Raw genomic sequence first — 19449 nt, 5'->3', positions numbered from 1 at the left:
ATATCCTTCCCAAAGAGTAATTAGATTTTATCTTAGTTCAAAATTCTGATTATTGTAAACAAGTGAAGAGGCGAGAAAATACTTCTTTCAGGGTATTTTAAATCTTTGAAAATGTTAGCATTTATAGTAAAAAGAACTTGCAAAAAATGTGTGAATAATCCATGATTTAGGCTGACCTACTTAACAGTTCCTTTTGCAAGCATTTATTATTCCTGTGTTTCAGAAGTGTGTGAATTACACTGCTTTGAACTACAATATTTGGCCAGGGCTGACTTGATTATAACCTGTCCATGAACAGAAAGGCTAAGAATTTGCTGAAGTGCTTGCTGCTGGCTCACATCAGTAATCCTACCAACTTGGAGCCTGAGACCTGAGGATCGAGGCTCAAAGCCCATGAGGAAAGCCCATGAGACTCTTATCTCCAATTACCTACTAAAAAAGCCAGAAGTGGAGCTGTGGTTTAACTGTTAGGGTGCTATTCTTGAGTACAAAATTTCAAGGACACTGCTCAAGCCCAAAGTTCAAGCCTTTGAGCCAGCACAAAAACAGCACTAGCAAGCAAGCAAACAACAACCCTGAAGGAATGCTTGCCCTAGTCCACTTTCAAATTAAAGTTAAGGTTTAATTTTTGGGGGCTAGTAGAAATAGACTTTAAACAAAGACATTATTTGTTATGACTTTTGTGTATATCCCAGAATTTTTGCTGTCTGAGTCCAATTTCTGATTCAAAAGATAGCTTGTTTTCAATTGGAAAATATTATTAATTAACATTCGAACTCTATTTGTTCAGACCATCTTATTATTGGAATCTCTACATTTATTCTTAGGCGACCAGGGTGTTCAAATAATTTCCACATATCTTGGCAGCCCTTCCTTCCCAATCAAAATTACATGAGGAAGAAGAAAAATGTATTCACTTACCTTTGTTTTTTAATCATGAAAAAATATTTGTAGTACAACCCGTCAAGTTCCTGTTCACTTTCTTGCTATACAAAATAAACCCTGTGGGGGAATGTGTTTTCATTTGGTGTAAATTTTGAAATAAGTTTAGGAAGAACATGCATTTCTAAAGAAATAATACTTAATTTTTTTATAAGAAGCACTTGTTTTATATATCATTCACAGTTCTGTATTTTTTTCCTCCTTTATTGGTGAAGGTAATTAGTTTTAGGTAAATTTATTCCTGGGTATTTGTATGCTTCATCAGACTTTTATTAGCCACATTATTGTACAACTTACTATTTCTGGTTTTTGACAGGTTATTAATTTTTAAAAAATTAATTTGAAATGTTTTTAGAGTTTAAGAAAAATTACTTATAAGTGACCTTATTTATACATTGCACATATTTCCCCGGCTATTACTACATTATATTAATAAATTGAATACAACCGTTGTAATTAAATACATTAATTTTAACAGTAATATGGATCTTATCACTGAGCTTTTTGTGAGTTTTTTGGTGTATTTTAAGGATTTTTTTGGGTCACTTAGCACATATCTTTTGCTATTTGACTTAGTCAATTTGTATTTTCCTAAACAATTTATTATTTTGATAAAATACTGACACTTATTTTCTAGTTATACAAGCCATGGTGAAGTTTTGAGCTCTGTGTTATTAATTTATAACGATTATGTTCTCTATAATTGTTTGTGTCTCTTGTCTCTTTTTCCTTCTCTATGCATCTCACGGTTCCCTTTTTTAGTGAAAGTTTTTAGTTCCTCTAGGGTACTTTGGATTTTTCTACCTTGCCTCAAAAGTAAGTCAAATTCCTTTAATTTCCTCTGCCTTTTCTTAGTCACTTCTGCCTACAAAAAGATCATATCTTCTATAATTCTAGAGCACAGTATGCTCTTCTGTTGTTATCTTTTAAAAAAGAAAAATAGTTCCACTGAACTTCCAAGTTGTTGGAATGTTTTATTCACTTTAAAATTTCAGTAAACCTGGGTTTGGGACAGGTAGGATTAAACAATTCTAAGGAAAGAAATTGAATATTTGATGATACCCATGCCACATGGCCAACACAGGCAATTTGGAGATTGCACTTTGGTCCATAACATGGATCGTGTGTCACATGGGAATGGCATGTTTATCTAGACAGTGTTGCTGGTTATCTGTTGTCCCAGCCTTCACTGTGATTGACAGTCTGAGTTTCTACAAGGCCATTTGTTTGTTTTCTTGCTTCTTTCTTTTGTATGTCAGTTTTCCTTCTCTCACCTATTTAAGGTATACTATTCCAGAAATTTTGCCTTCCCTTTCAGTACTGATCATAAAATATTTATCCAGTTAAGTAGTTTCTTTAGCTCTCCAAATCTGTTTCACTTATAGTCTTTCTCATACCAGGAATTGGTAAATGTCATCTCTCCTGGGTGCTCAGAGTCTCTTGATTTGCCCTTGACTGTTCTTTCTTGCAACTGAAATCCAGTCACAGTCACTAGCTCCCTGAGAACATAGTCAAAATGTTCATCCACTGATCCAAATCACTAACTACATCTCTTGTCTCAATAAATAATTCTTTCAGTGATTTAAGAATTTGACTCTTTGCCCTTTGCCCAAGAGAACCTACACAGCCTCAGCCATGGTCCTTCTCTGTTCTGGTCTTCTAATGTGGTACAAGGTTCTCCCTTCTCCCTGTACTTGTCTATGGAGATTTCAGCTCTCTTACTTGCTTGTGGTCTGTCTCTTCCCTCTGCACTGCAGGCTTTATTGGGGCAAGGATCTCTTTCTCTCTCTCTCTCTCTCTCTCTCTCTCTTTCTCTCTCTCTCTCTCTCTCTCTCTCTCTCTCTCTCTCCCCCCCACCCCCATTTATTTTTGGCAACTCTAGGTACTGGCAAGTGAATGTCAATGAGCAACTTGAATAATGAATGATTTTAAGAAGCATTAGTGATTTAAGGAAATATATACACACATATATATATGTACATGTATATGTATATATGCATATGCGCATGCACACACACAGTAGAAATATGACCATGTGAGAAGGGTATACAGTAGAAGGTGAATCTCCTACTTTTTATCCTCAACATCTCCTGTGTTTTGTTTTAACAATACTATGTATGTACAAGTATGCCTCTATCCACTTTAAAAAAATCATTCACTAACTACTCTCAATATGTGTTTGCCTATTGCTTATTTTGAGGGTTCGTATTTATCATTTTACATGTTGTGCCTATACAGATATTTATAATTAATGTGTAGTAACCAGTGGTGATATATTGAACATACATACATATATGTAGCAGTGTATGGAATTGTATGCACCATATTTTAAGTTTGAAGAGACAGATACACACTCCTACCTCAGTCTTATTCCTGGCTGTGGATTGATTTTCAAGACAATGCTTATCAATGGTTTTGTTTCCTTTCCAGTGCCCACTGTTGATGTCTTTCAGATTTCCACAAAAGAGCGATTTGGATTGGGACATCAGCTGAAAAAGTAAGTTTGCTGAAGAATAACTGAAGATAACTGAATTCTTAGTCTGCTCATTTTGTGTATGTATGTATGTTGGTATGTAGGTATGTATGTAGGTATGTATTGTGTATGTACCGAGACTTGAACTCTGGTCCCTGAGCTTTTTTATCCAAGGTAGTGCTCTACCACTTGGCACAGCTATACCTTCAGCTTTTTGTGTGTGGTTAATTGGAGACATGAGATTCACAGACTTCCCTGCATTGCTGACTTTGAGCTGTTATCCTCATATCACAGCCTCTTGAGTAGTTAGGACTACAAGCATGACCACAGGCACGTGGCTTTGGCTTTCCTTCATTTTTATTCAATAAGAACTTTTAGAAATGAACATGTCAGTACAGAAAATCACTCTAATGCTGAGAGCTGCAGCCATTAGTTAAATTATAGAGCTCCATTAGGCTCCATCACCACATTCTAGTTATCTCTACTGCTGCTTGCTTGCAGCCTGAAGGTTGCTAGCCACTCGGCCTGGGCTATAGCATCATTCCTGTTTCTCCTACTTACATGTTTAAAACATGTAGCATGTACGTTCAAATTTTTCCTATTTACACCTTGGCTAACACAGTGACTCAATTGATCATTTATAGATGGGCTTGGTTCTTCAAAAAATGTAGTATGTATAGAATTATTTGAATAAGCAGATACATTTTTTCTGGAGCTTGGACTCAGGGCCTGAGCACTGTTCCTCCCTTCTTTTTTTGCTCAAGGCTAGCACTCTACCTCTTGAGCCATAGCACCACTTCTGCCTTTTTCTGTTTATGTAGTACTGAGGAATTGAACCCAGGGCTTCATGCATGTAAGGCAAGCACTCTACCACTAAGCCACATTCCAGGCTCAGAAGATACATTTTTAACATGTTTCTAGTACCTATGCTTTTTTCATCGATACAATCATGAGTATTCTGACATTATTTGTGGATGTTAATTGGAAAATAGAATATATTTTAAGTATCAGGAAAACATGAATGAAGCCTTGTGTATCGCATTATAAAATCTCATTGGACCATTTTAGTATTTTTTTTCACTGTTGAACTATAAAATTTCCTTCCTGATTTTTAAGTCTATTTTACATAAAAGCATATATTTGAAAAATTTAAAAAGGGGGAAAAATACTGAGAGAACCAAATATAAAAGCAAAGAGAAGTTGTGTCTGGACAGAAAAAGACTTTGGCAAATTCCATACATAAGAACTGATTTTCACCTTTTCCAATAAGTAAATAAACACTGGGGTAAGTGAAGACCCAGAGTGTTGTTTCCTGCTGGCTCAGATTTTAATGTGAATCCCAATGGAGCACTTGTTCCATTTTCCTAAAGCAACCTGTGGTGATTTGTGCGTGGTCCCCTTTGGTGATTGCCTTCCACGCAAAGGGACTGCCGCTCTCCCTGAGGAGTCTAAAGGAACTGCAGTCTTTGTTGCATAGGGCATGGGATTACCCCAGTTGAACTGAGGGAAGTTTTGTTGTACTTACTTGTGCATTCGTTTATTGATTTTTTTACTACTGGGGAATGAACACAGGGCCTCATGCTCAGGTGCTCTACCACCTGAACCACCCCTCCAGTACTTCAGCTTTTGGGGTGTTTTTGGCCACTGCCTGGATTCTTACTCTGATTCTTTCCCTATGACCTTGGTATAGGTGGGATCACAAATGTCTTAATAATTCAGGTACAGACTATCCTCCTCAGACTGTAATCCTCCCATTGTCCTCTTCCTGAGTAGCTGTGATTGCAAATATGTCAGGTTCCTATTTTTAAGAAGTTAACAGATAATGTTATATGTATTAATACTGTACAAGATTATATTTATTATATATGATGCATGTTTATATGTATGCATATTTGTGTGTGCTTGTGTATGTTCTGTGGATTGATTAAAATGGCGAAATAGTTAGTCTGGTACTTACCCATCAGTCTAGCCTAACATCAGTCTAGGCTATCTGCCTCAGCCCCATGCTGCCCCCAGCCCTGAGTGACTAATATTCTGCTCTCACCTTCAGTGAGGTCAGCTCTTACAGGTTCTGTGTCTGAGTGAAGTCCTGTAGTACTTGTCCTTGTATGCCTGTGAGATTTCACTCTGGATTCCTAGTTGTTTTAGTGCTGTAGAGAATGAGAGGATTTCACACTTTCTATGACTGAGTCATTTCTTGCTTGTGTAAAGGTGTTGCTGTGAACATGGAAGGCAGAGGTCTCTTCTGTGGATTGATTTATACTGTTTGGAGCGATATCTAGTCCTAGGATTGCTGAATTATAAGATCATTATGTTTTTAATTTTGTGAGGGACTTCTACACTGTTTTCCATAGTGGATGCATTAATACACATTTTCCTCAACAGTGTGAGGATTCCCTTTTCTCTCTGCATCATCAGTAGCACTTGTAATCATAAGAAACTTATATCTGGTGAATTTATTTCCCCAGAGACATACAGGAAGAAGGCCCATTTAGAATTAGAAGATACAAATGTTTACTTTATTGCACATTTAATACTCCATCTTAAAATTTCATGCCCTACTTAAATAACAGCTTTAAGGGATAGATTCTAGACTAACAAAAGGAAGATTTGATCTTCTAGTAAGCAGACACTGTAGTTTTTTCAGAAAATATGCTGTCACAACCCAAAGCTCATTCTACAGCTCTTTCCCAGGATAATCCCTGAAGCAATATCATAGGCATAAACCAAATTCCTGCTTTGTGAGGATAACTAAAATAATTTAAGATTACCCTAATTTAAAAAAAAATAGCTTGGGCTGGGGATATGGCCTAGTGGTAAGAGTGCTTAACTCATACACATGAAGCCCTGGGTTCAATTCCCCAGCACTACATATACAGAAAATGGCCCGAAGTGGTGCTGTGGCTCAAGTGGCAGAGTGCTAGCCTTGAGCAAAAAGAAGGCAGGGACAGTGCTCAGGCCCTGAGTCCAAGGCCCAGGACTAGCCAAAAAAAAAAAAAAAAATAGCACACTTCTGCTGAATGGGCTGTGCTCGAGATACAATTTGGTGGCTATATATTTTTACATGTACTACAGTTTTATCTTGCTATTTCATGAAGAAAAATACAGAAGTGAAACATCAAGTGGAAGGAAATTTTCTTTACTTAAAACAATTCATAATATTTTTGTCACGTAAGCAAAAATTACTAATCCTGAAGTTTCCTTGAGAAATCCGTTTGTTTCTTATTCACCTATACCCTTTTCTGTCATTTGAATAATTAAATTGCAGCAATACAAATTAATTTTAGTAACTAGTCATTTTAACACTATGAGAGTCACAATAAAGTCCTGGTAATTTGCTCTATGATATCTTGTTACATATTTTAAAACTCTTGTACATTTCTAAAATAGCAGTCCTGATTCTCCTACATGTATTCCCAACCTAATCAACATTGAAATATTCATTTAAATGACCTTGGGACTGTGATAACAGAACTGCGTTTGGATTGACAGAATCATGCAGACATTTGTTACGCAGCAGTGGAAACAGAGCAAGGAAAAGTCCAGCTGCCTGCACAATAAGAAGCTGTCAGAGAAGAAAGTGAAGTCTCCCCTGCATTTATTTTCCACCTTGCGCAGGTTGGTAACAGGCAACCTCATCACTATCTTACTGAATGCTAATCACATGGCTATTCAGGTTAAAGCATTCTGTAGTCCTGCATGTTTCTCTTAAAACTTCAGTGGAAACACTAAGCACCGTGTAACCTAGTAAAAAATATTCCTGCTCACTTCCAGTGGTTTCATCTGCTTAATATTGGCTAATTGACTAACATTGCATGCTTGTTATTTTCATGTTCCTTATCATAAGTTGAGTATAGGGTTCTGTGTTAGAAAGGAGAAAAGGATTTTGGACTCCCTTGCTTTTCAAGATTTCATTCCTCTTATCCTTTGTACCTGTTTGGTTCTAGGCTCTACTAGAAGGCACTATTTTATGAAGTAGGAAGTTGAACACAGCACAGCTGGTTGGAGCATGGCCTGTGTACTCCAATCTCTTCATCTCATGCTTTTGCCTTGTGTGAATATTCTTGTTCTCTTTCCAAGGTCTCCAAGTTATCCTCCCCCAGGCTGTGGCAAAAGCAAGTCCAAACTGAAATCCGAGCAAGATGGAATCTCCAAAACACATAAGCTGCTTCGGAGGACTTGCTCCAGCACTGTCAAGGCCGAGGACATGTGCCCTGGAAAGTCACACAGGACTTTCGGTCGCTCCCTTTCCAGCGACCCAAGGGCAGAGCAGGCCATGACAACTATTAAATCGCACAAACTCTTGAACCGTTCTTGCCCTGCAGCTATTAAGCAAGAGGACTGCTTGACCCTGAAGCCGCATAAATTACTGACTCGCCCTTCTTCTGGAGACCCTCGATGTGAGCACAGTTCCAACTTGAAGCCCCACAAACTGTTAAGCAGGTCTTACTCTAGTAATCTCAGAATGGAAGAGCTGTATGGGCTGAAGAACCACAAGCTGCTGAGCAAGTCTTATTCGAGTGCTCCCAAGTCATCCAAAACTGAGCTCTTCAAGGAACCTAATGCAGAGGGCCGGAGGCTCTCTCTTACCTCAGGGCTAATTGGTATCTTAACACCATCTTCATCTTCCCAGCTTGCTGTGCGTAAATATTTCCATCCTGAGTTCTTAACAGTTAGCTGAGAGGCAGTGTATTATTATTATTTTTTCGTTTTCTAGATGATGGAGAAAAGCAACTAAGACTGGTGTGTCTGTTTGTAAATTTGCAAGTTTTCTTTCCTTCTTTCACATACTAGACATCAGTAAATGGCACTGATGTGTTAGTTTTGATTCACACAAAAAATTAATGTAATTAATTATTGATTTGAGGTCTAGTCCAAATTGCTCATATAGTAGTGAATGAGTCTAAAAGTGGAAGGAAGCCAGATGTATTCACAAAGACATTTTTTTAATGGAAGCGGAAGGTTTCATGTTTTGTAACTGCAGGTGAAGGATGTGTGGCTTATGCGTACATTAAGAATGACCTCCTTCCATGTATGTGTAAGAACTTTATCCATGAATGTTGCCACTGGTGGATACATGCTACGTTTCCGGTTGTGTCTCAGAACCTTAAGCTGTTCTTAGTGTCTAATTTATGCTGAAGCTGTTTTCTGTGGACTTGGAGTCAGGTGATCACTGTAGTGACAGGTTCTTTGCATGGCATTTATTCAGAAATGAACAGTTCTACGTAAAATTCACTTTCATTGTGATTGGCATGATAGCTAAGAAAGCAGAAAATGATAGATAAAGAAAAATATACCTAACCTCATATATATATATTGCTTATAGATTTAAAATAGTTGATAAATTGTTGTTGTTTTTAAGTATGTATGCATATAGTTTGGGGGAGTCTCTTTAGCTCTTTTAGCATGGAAACACCCAGCCATAGATTAAGTTACTAAAATTAAGATAACTGCTTTCAGAATGATATCTTCAGATAGAGGATTTAAATTATATTGTAAATTATGTTATAAAATTATACTTGTTTCATGGCTATTTGAATATTTGGATAATTTTGTGTGAGCATCCTAAAATCCTATTTCAATTGAATGATAAGCTTTAAGGATGTGGAGAAATTAAGGTCCAACAATTTGAAGCGTTCCAGGATGGTATCACTTAGAAAGGTCATGCCAGGTATTCTGAGAAAAAGGAAGGTGTAATTGTCCTTCTCAAGGTTAAACTCAGCATACAGCTATTTGCTGTGCCCTTTTCATTAGTTGCCTAATATTTCCTCAAACCAAAAACTACATTTGAGGGTAAAGATTTAGATTCTCTGAGAAAGAAGTAGGACCATTTTTTCATGAATGCTGGAGAAAACAAATTTTGTGATCACATAAAAATGCCAGTTGATGCTATTGACTAGAAGATTTGAAATGAAGAATACTCATTTAGTTTTGGCAAAGATTTATAACAGTAATGGGGAGAGAGTATTAATAGAGTTAGCAAAGGAATTCTGAAACTGTGGTGTCATGAATGAGAATTTCTTGTGATCTTAGAGAGATCAAGTTGTATGTGCTCTTGAAAAATCTAAAGGTTTTATTTTCCACATTTTCCCAAATAAAAAAATTACTTTGTCTTTTCACTTTGCTTTTTTTTTTTTATAGCCAAATGGTGCAAAATGCATTCCAATACGAGACCGCGGCTTCCTGGTGCAGGTATGGGCCACCCCTACACCATTCACTGTGTAAATATTCAGTCCTTACTGGGATTTCAAGTCACTTATGAACTTGGATGAATTACTTCTTTGTGTTGTTTTGTTCAGACGATAGAGTTTGCTGAACACCGGATCCCTGTATTGAATGAATACTGTGTGGTTTGTGATGAGCCACATGTGTTTCAGAATGGCCCCATGCTTAGGGTAAGTTCTTTTTGGTAGAATCAAATATAAATGAAAAGCAATAAAATGTAAGCAAGTAAGTAAATGTAATTAGCAGTAAATACTTCACTAGGACAATTATTTAGCATACTAAGTAGTTTATTTTGGAGAAAAATGAACTGTTTACTTCTGAAGGAGTCTGTGAAAGAGAAGTAATTTGGTGTTAAAGATATTTCTTAATGTCTTTCTTGTGTATATTATCTATCATCTTTATGTCCATTTATGTCTAGGTCTATGTATACACTAAACATCACAGATTATGGAGTTTTAAGCAATACCACTTAGAATAGCATTTAGAAGGTTAAATATCAAGAATGTTTTTACTGTGCTTGTTCAACTAAAATCTAAGACACTTAATATAAGCAAGGGCATATAGGCCCCTTATCCTTCCTTCGTCCCCTATCAATTACTAATATGTTCTCTTTTGACATTTGAGATGAATAGAATCATATACTTACGATAAAATACTTACCATGTAGCCTTATGTTGTCTTCTTTCATTCAGTTTAATGTCTTGTTTCATCCTAGCATGTGTTTCTGTCTTCTCTCATTCAGTGTAATGTCTTGTTTCATTCTAGCTCATGTCAATACTCCATTCCTTTTTGTGGCAGAGTTTTCCAGTTTGTAGATATGCTACTTTGATTATCCATCACCAGTAGATGATTTTGCTGTTACACATACACATATCTGAGGAACAGCCATTCTGCTTTGGATAATGTCCCTTCCATTTTACATCCCACCAGTCATATATGACATCTACTTTCTCCATATCTTCACTACTTGTTATTCTCTCTTTTATCATAGCCTGGATTTCTGAGGCAGTATTTCATTGTGATTTTTTTTTCTTTCCCTTTTCTTTCTTCCTTTGCTTTTATTTTTGTGCCAATCCTAGGCCTTGAACTAAGGGTTTGTGCATTGTCCCTGAGCTTTTTTGCTCAAGGGTAGTACTCTACCACTTGAGCCACAACTCCACTTCTGGCTTTTTGGTGGTTATTTGAAAATATGAGGCTCACAGACATTCCTGCATGGGCTGGTTTCAAACCACAATCCTCAGATCTCAACTTCCAGAATAGCTATGATTACAGATGTGCACCATGGTGCCAGACCTCTAATCCCTCTTGAGATAATTTTTATATGAGTTATGAGGTTCCATATCCTAAGTTTTGCTTTCCTATATAGTTAACTGAGTTTTCCCACTGCTACTTGTTACAAAGACTGTTCTTACTTTATTGAATGACCAGAACAGTCTTGCTGAAAATCATTTTACTGTAAATATATTATTTTACTTCTCAGTTGTCACTTCTGCTTCTGCTGATCTGTAGCTCTGTTTTCATGTCAGGACTACACTGAGTTCCTGTAGCTTGTAGACAGATAGAAATCAGGAAGCTTGTATCTCCTTTCCTGACTTCACAAGGTTGTATTAACTGTAGCTATTTGTGGTACCTTACATTTCTTGACAAAATCTGTGTCATTGTGCCAGTTTTTGCAAATATACATAGTTGGAATTAGTATAGGGTTGCATGGGATCTGTAGGTCAGTTTAAGGAGAGTTATCAACTACAGAATGAACATTTGTGCTCCTCTCCATTTGTATATTGCAATTTTGAGATAACTGTGTGGCGAATGGGCTGGGTGCTTTTTGTAGAAGTGATCTCAGAGAGCTCTCCCCTCCCTCTCCTGCCACATGAGGCCACAGCAGGACCACATATGGGCTAAACTGTCAGACTCTTCCATAGAGGAGGAGAGAGGCCCTCACTAGAGCTCCAGTCTATTCATACTCAATTTTGAACTTCTCCACTTCTAAGTTAAGAAAAATGAAGGCTAAATTTTTCAAAACCACCCAGCCAATGCTTTCTCTAAGACCTTCTCAGCTAATTGTCTTTTTCCTATGTATGGGTCACATTTACTTATTTCTTTGCATACTTCATAACTTTTTATTTAAAACGGGTAATTTCTAGTATTATATTACAGTAACTTAGGACTCAGATTTCTGTTTTCTTTGGGACTTACTTCCTTGAATGTTGTAGTTTGTTGGGTGAAATTTTCTTATCACCTTTGCATAATCTTTACTCATTATCCTCACTGACCCATTTAAGTGTTGTTCACTTAGTGGCCAGCTAGTATTTATAGCACAAATATCATCACACTTACTGCCAAGGGTATATGTGAGATGAGATATGCCTTTAATTCTCAGCCAGGAAGCATTTGCATCCCTACTTTGGCTTTTACTTGCAGCTTATACAGAAACTCGGAGGTGAGATTTAAAGTCATCCTGTTTGTTGCTTGTTTCTTTTTCCTTCCTTATCTTTCCCTCTCTCTTTTCCTCACTCCCTTTTTTCCTGACAGGGTTTCACTCTTCTGCCTCAGCCTCCTAAGAGCTGGGATTGTCAGTGCATACCACCCACACAGCTGGTTCAAATTGTTCTTGAACATGTACAGAGTCACAAACAAGCACTCAGTTTTCTACAGTCACAAAAATAAGTGTTAGATTTTCATAGTTCTCATTTTTACCATTTCCTTCCAAAGTTTTTAGTCAGCCTCATATGTATCTCATTATCACCTATTACAGTAGACAGCAGTGACTAAAACATTGGCTTTGATGTTTTCGACCCCACCCTGGGTTTATAGATTTAATACTGGGTGAATTTCAAGTTAGTCAGAAATAAAGACTATTGTCTTGACCTTGACTCTGAGAGTGGTAAGTCAGATGAAGAAATAACAGTTCTTTAAGAATGAGCAAAGTTATGCTTCCTCCCATATCAGGAACATGGGCTATTTTTGTTTTTTCAAGACTACCGCTACTGTGGGGGATGAGCAGGGGTCAGGGGGGCCTAATATAAATTTAAGCATCAGAAATTTTGCATCTTTTACCAGAATGTAGCCATTTGTCTTGATGCACTTCTTGGGTTACTTTTAGGTAATTTCTAGAATGTTGTAAAGAGTTCAATCAGTCCTGTTTGACCAGTAGAATTAAGGTCTTAGACAGTAGAAGCTTGCATTCCTTAATCAGGCATTTTTCACTGACATCTGTAGTTGTTTCAGAGTTTATACAAAATCATTATACTAACACATGTGCATCATAAAGTCTAGCTCATAAATTTGAAAAATAATGAAGTGGGAATAAATATGAGCTTAATTACTGAGCTAATATGCATGGTTAAAGAGGAAAAGAAATTATTGAGGTATTATGTACAGATATTCTGCATATTTCTTTTTTCTTTGATTTTTCACAAAACTCTTTCAAAACTGGAGAAGAGGAAGAAGGAGAATCAACAAAGGTTTAGGAATTTTCTCACACCACCCTGAGTGTAGGGAACCAGACTTTGATCCTATTCTCTCTGACTTCTAAATTCATCATTAAAAACTTGATGAAATCATATAAGTAGAAAGTACATGCTAGGTTTTGTTAAAATTTTTAAGGAAAAATGTTCTTGCTCTTGAGAATAAATAATTGAGAAGATAAGTCACAAAGTCTGGAAATTTTTTTTCAACAAAACGTTTATATATTAAGGTTCCATTAAAATATGTATAATAACCACTTTAATATCTTCTGATAAATCATGTTAGTTTTTCTGACTTGTTTGATTAAAATGAAACTTCTAGAAACAAATGCGTTCTTGCCGTCTACCTGCTAGTGTTTTCTAATCAACTTTTCCCTTAGAAATACAACATGATTTCAAAACCAGCTGAATCAGCATGGATTAATGAAGTAATTGTGTCATTGAAGGTGGAGCTATACTGAAAATGGAGGGATTTTTCGGGTACTTCAACTGACCTACTTAAGAGTACAGTTTTCCTTTTGCCAAGTGCTCATCTGTTTTTGGTTATGAGCTTTACCTATGCCCAAGTCATTTCCATGGCAGAAAATACAGTGATGTTATAAATAGCAAGCTTTCTTATGTGATTGTGTGTTTTGATCATATATCACATATTAGCTCTGTGGGATAAGTTTTATGGTCACCCTCAGTTTGCAGATGAGAGAATAATTTATTCACAGTTACTCTACCATGATTATAGTTATGTCCTGAAAATACACTGCATACCTTCACTCTTAGTGGTTTAATTTTGCTGGCAATTTATTTCTCTAATAACTTGTAGAAATATCCTATTTGCTAGTAATATTCTTTGGGCCTTCCTCGAAGTTTTGTTTAGCATTATTTCTATATTGGTGGAAATCTCTCCTTTCATAGAAGATGTGCTTTTGTGGGCAAGAAAAAAGACATTTTCTAGGTAACTATGTTGTAGCTAGTTATCAGATGGTTCAGTGTTGGTATGAAGCGGATTGATAATTGAGGAAAATCAGGAAATTGCTTTGGGTATTTAAGTAGTAGGGTAAGTGACATGAAGTCATATCAGAAAATAAAAATGTTCAAAGGCAGAGGGTAAAAAGAAATAAATGTCAATTAATTCTGTTAAATAGATGTTTGACAGAAGTTCAGCTTGCTCATTTCGTTTATGCTTCTCATATATTTAATTGCATTATATTTTGCTTTAGACTTAAAAGATTAACAGATAATTTTAGGAGATATTAATCAGTTTTCTCTTTCACTATTTCTTCTGCCTGTGACATATTACAAAATGAGATGGACCCCAAATATAAGCCAGGTGATGACTGAATAAGTTAAACCTAGGTTTCTATAGAATTCTAAGATTTTTCTATTTCCAAGTTCTGATTCTTTCTCATATTTTTACCCTCTTTTCCAAAATAGCACCCGTACTTTTTTTGGCTCACATTCCCTCACATCCTAAAATGTTAGTCCTGCTTTGTGCTGTCCTCTCACCCGGATGGCACCCTTTGTGCAACAGGGGCAAGTAAAGTACTTTCTTATAAGTACACAAGTATTTCCAGTTTGTTTTGTTTACAAAGCTTTATCTGTCACTCCCAAGTGAGTCCCAATAAAATTTGAATCCTCATAATACATCACCATCAGAAGTGTTCAGTGTCTTGAGGATTTTCAGTTTGGCACTGAAGTTGGGTTGTTCACAGAAAACCTAATAAAAACCTGATGTGTTTTGGTTTCAACTTTTGGAATCAACTCATGTACTGATTTAGCAAACTATTCTACAGAAGATTTTCAGATGTTGACTATGTTCATCAAGTGTTTTGAAAAAGCAAGAAATCAAGTATAAAGGCAAACCTGGGTTTTCCTATTTTACTCTAAGAATAAAACAAGCAAATGTTGAGTTTAGGTTCAGATTATATATTCTTAAATACAAAGTAAAGTATTAATGACAAAAAAAACCTTTTAGTGCAAAAGCAGGATTCATTCTTTGTACTCTGCAGAGCAGAAGTTGATTTTAATGCTAGAACAATTTCACAATGCAGTACAAATAGGCACCACTGTGTTGAGACCTAATTAAGACTTGTCCCAACTTAACTATGGCTCTGTCTATCCCTGTGGCATTTCTCCCTCTTAGTGGACAATAAACCTTTCTTGCCCTGAATGTGTCTCAACTATGAAATAATGAAAAACATTGATTATAAAACTGGAAATAGAAACTGGATGCTGGTGGCTCAGTTGTGCAATCATAGCTATTTAGAAGGCTGAGAACTGAGGATCACAGTTCAAAGCTAGATCAGGCAAGAAAGTCCCTAAGACTCTTGTCTCCAATTAACCACAGAAAACCAGAAGTAGTGCTGTGATTCAAGGTGGTAGAGCTCTTGCCTTGAGCAGAAGAGCTTAGGGACAGTGACCAGGCCCAGATTTCAAGCCCTGTGACTGACCAACGAAAAACTGGAAATACAGATAACTCAGACTGTTTGTAGATTTTTGGGTTTCTGCAGATAATAATGTAATAACGTAATTGTTTTCATATTTTAAATCAAGATTTTTGTGTATATTTTAATAAGGTTGTAGAAACAAAAAGTTGATAATATGGTGGTAAAAATAATATACTACATAACATAATTGAACCATTTTATTAAATCCTTTAGTATTTTTGTTAAATATTTAATCTCAGTGGATGCATGGGAGGTAAAGCTACTACAGACATTTGTCTAGGTTTCCTCACAGTGTTAGTATCTAAGCAGTTTCCATATCTTAAGGGAATGTTTATAAGCTTTACTTCACTGATCTTTGTGTCAACCTGGGTACCTACCTTTTTCCTTTTCAGATTTCCTTTTCAGATTCCTACCTTTTCAGATTTGAAAATAATTGCGTGACTGTTCCAACTAGAAAAAGTTTCTACTTTAATGTTTTCTGTGTTGGGCATACATGAAATATTATATCTAAATGAAAAGATCATAGTGAAATAGTTTGAAAACCGTCCTTGACACCACACTTATCTCTCTACATAAATGCATTGCTAAATTCTGTAGAGTTAATGCATTTCTATTTCCAGTCAGGGATAATTTAAATTCGATGAAAACACAAATTTTCTAAAATAAAGTTAAGTTCTATAATATTCTTTGAAGCTTAGAATATTTTTGAAATTTTTTATTGCTCACATTCAAGTTGCTTTCATTCAAATCAAGTTAAAAGTCATTCATTTTAGCTGAAAGCTCATAATCCTTGCTTTAGAGATGTATACAGACCTTCCCATGCTTTCAAGTGATGCATTTGTGAATATTGTATAAAAATAAATTAGTGTTTGTTTGTAATAGAAGGATTTGTCCTGGTTTTCGAATCTAAATTATATGGATTAATTGCTTCAAGGCAATGATATTGAGTATGAATAGTTCACAAATTGAATCTCCTAGATTTATTATAGACTCAAAAATGAGTCACAGATCAGTTGTCTGTGCAAGGTCTGGGTGGTCCCTGGGACCATAACAATAAATGATACCAAGTTGGTTATAATTATGTATAAATATTTTATTATCCAGTAAGTAATAGCTGTTGAGTGAATGTGTACTTTGATGAGTTGATGATTGTGATTTCTGTGTAAATAGTGTCCTAAGAGATTTTATCAAGGTTGGATATGCAGTTGGATGAGAATCCTTTCAACTGAGAGAAGGCTGTTCACACTATAAGTACTTGAGCTTCACTAAAGGAAAAATAATTCAGACTCTCTCTTGAGTAGGATGCCCTTTACATGAGCAGAGATATAATCTAAATCGCCTCATATATATATATATAAAATTTGAGAATTTTCTTTCCATGTACCAGCTTGTATCGACATTTTGAAATCTGGACTAAAATTTGTAAGCAAGGAGGAGAGAGGATTGCCACTGTACAATAAGAAATATACATATAATTGTCTTAAAATTTTGCTGACTTACAAGAATGAGCAAAATACATCAAATTTTTATTTAAAGACTTCTACAGCATTTACTTAGCAGAGTATTAGTGTACTATATATGTGTATATATTGCTATGCTAAAAAAGATAAAATATTGTTTTATAGGAATGTAAGGCATACTTTTACTTCTAATTTTTAAGGATGATAGATAAATATTTTGGTTCTTATTTACAGAAAACAGGTTACTTGAAACAGCATGTGTGATTATCTTCTATCTGTTTTGGTAACAACATATTTCTAGAAATAAACTTCATATATTTGAGTATGGAAAGAAGGTCACTTTCAACTAAAACATGCAAAAAATGTATTCATAAAGTAAACTCATCATAGTTTCATCATGAGAATTCAGGTCTATTATTAAAATGACGTATCGCTAGACAAGTTTGATTTCTAGGTTTGGAAATCTGAGAGGCAATACACTCAGTGCAAAAAACCTTATAGAAAACATTGGCCAACAGACAGTGGGGAGGGGGGAGGGGCTGAGGAACATGCTAAACACCATGTGGAGTGTAGATCTGACAAACATACCATACCATGAGCATAAAATGGGGACAAGCAGTGGGAGAGAGGAGAGAGAAAGGAAAGGAGAGGGTGATGAAGGTAAATATGATCAAAATACTTTCCAAAAGTGGTATGGAGATTCCTCAGAAGGCTAAAAGTCATAGAGCTTCCTTACAACCCAGCAGCCCCACTCTTGGGCATCTACCCAAAAGATTACAAACAAGAACACACTAAAGCCACCAGCACAACAATGTTCATCACAGCAAAATTTGTCATTGCCAAAATATGGAATCAACCCAGATGCCCCTCAGTAGACGAATGGATCAGGAAAATGTGGTACATATACACAATGGAATTTTATGCCTCTATCAGAAAGAATGATATTGCCCCATTCATAAGGAAATGGAAGGACTTGGAAAAAATTATACTAAGTGAAGTGAGCCAGACCCAAAGAAACATGAACTCTGTGGTTTCCATCATAGGGAATAATTAGCACAGGTTTAGGCTAGTCACAACAGAAGGGCACAAGAGCCCAATAGCTATGCCCTTATGAACACATAAGATGATGCTAAGTGAAGTGAACTCCATGTTATGGAAACGAGTGTTATATCACTGTTGTAATTACTTTCAACATGACATGTGAAACGGTAGCTTTTTGTTGTTGGTGGTGATCCTCTTGTATCCCCTTTCTGTGGTTGTCCCCGCGCTATCACTATCTCATCTGAGTGCCCTGGATACTGTATATACTGGTATTGGAACTAGGGAATTGAAAGAGAATATCAAAATCTATAGATAAAGGATAAAAAGACCAATGACTCCAAAAGCATTGCCTACAAAACCATTTTTTTAAATCAACTGAACAACTCATGGGGGAGAGGGTTAGGGGGAGGGGGAGGGCAGGAAATGAGGGAAGAGGTAACAAATTATACAAGCAATGTACCCACTGCCTTACATATGAAACTGTAATCCCTCCGTTCATCACTTTGACAATAAATAATTATAAAAAAACATTTAAAAATACTTTCCAAGTAAGCATGTATGAAGGTAGAATAATGAAATCTGTTAAAACTTATTTGAAAAGCAGATGGATACGAAAGTATAAAGGGGTAAATTTTAGTGAAGTACATTATATGACTATATTAAAAAGATCATAATACCCTTTTTATATATAATATTCTTGGGTGGTAGTCATGAATAAGTGGTAGGCTATTTTACAAAACAAAATGCCTTCACTAGTACTGTCTACACCTCATCAGTGACCTGATACCTATACATAAGTAAGTTCCTAAATTCCTTTCTGGTTTCCAAGGCTTTTCGCTCTCTGCATTCTTGTTTGTATGGCTTCATTATCTTCAGACATCAACACAGCCCCTGACACTGCAGAAGGTATGCACGAATGGTCATTGCTGTAAGACCACATTACATGTGGTGTGCCTAAGAACTGAACAAGGCAAGCCACTTAATGATCATTAGTGAAACTGAGATTCTAATCCACACCATCAGATGGACACACCAAAAAATAGAAGATTGAAGACTAAATTTGCCATTTGAGTAAAAATGGAAAGTGGTGGAAACAGAACCATCTGCTTTGTTCCAATCTAAATACACGCCATGGTGCATATAGCTTGTGTTTGGATGGAGAAGTTTCTCGGATCCATTTCTTCCCACACCTCTGGCACTTTGGAAATGATATCAGACTTCACTTTTAGAGCTAATGAAGGAAACATGTCAGTTCCTTTTCTTCTTCCTATGTTCTCTCGAGGCAAGAGTCAGCCAGAAGTTTTTGTGATTGGTCAGGCCTTTTGTTTGTAAAGCCACATATATAGACCTGTTTTGAGCATAAAGGACGTTTAGCAAAGGCCCATAATTCCTCTCTGGCC

The 19449-nt window shown here is 36.2% G+C and overlaps 1 protein-coding gene across 1 annotated transcript in view; it reads left to right on the top strand.

The window, feature by feature from the left end:
* Window positions 1–19449, top strand: part of Parp8 (poly(ADP-ribose) polymerase family member 8) — a 176584-nt gene that overhangs the window by 127839 nt on the left and 29296 nt on the right. The window contains exons 11-15 of the mRNA XM_048368065.1: window positions 3373–3439; window positions 6908–7033; window positions 7496–8054; window positions 9557–9607; window positions 9715–9810. Of these exons, the coding sequence (XP_048224022.1) occupies window positions 3373–3439; window positions 6908–7033; window positions 7496–8054; window positions 9557–9607; window positions 9715–9810 (899 nt within the window). The remainder of the gene's footprint in view (window positions 1–3372; window positions 3440–6907; window positions 7034–7495; window positions 8055–9556; window positions 9608–9714; window positions 9811–19449) is intronic.

This window comes from Perognathus longimembris, chromosome 19 (genome assembly GCF_023159225.1).
Source record: "Perognathus longimembris pacificus isolate PPM17 chromosome 19, ASM2315922v1, whole genome shotgun sequence".
NCBI lineage: Eukaryota > Metazoa > Chordata > Mammalia > Rodentia > Heteromyidae > Perognathus > Perognathus longimembris.
This window is presented reverse-complemented; position numbering and strand designations above follow the sequence as displayed.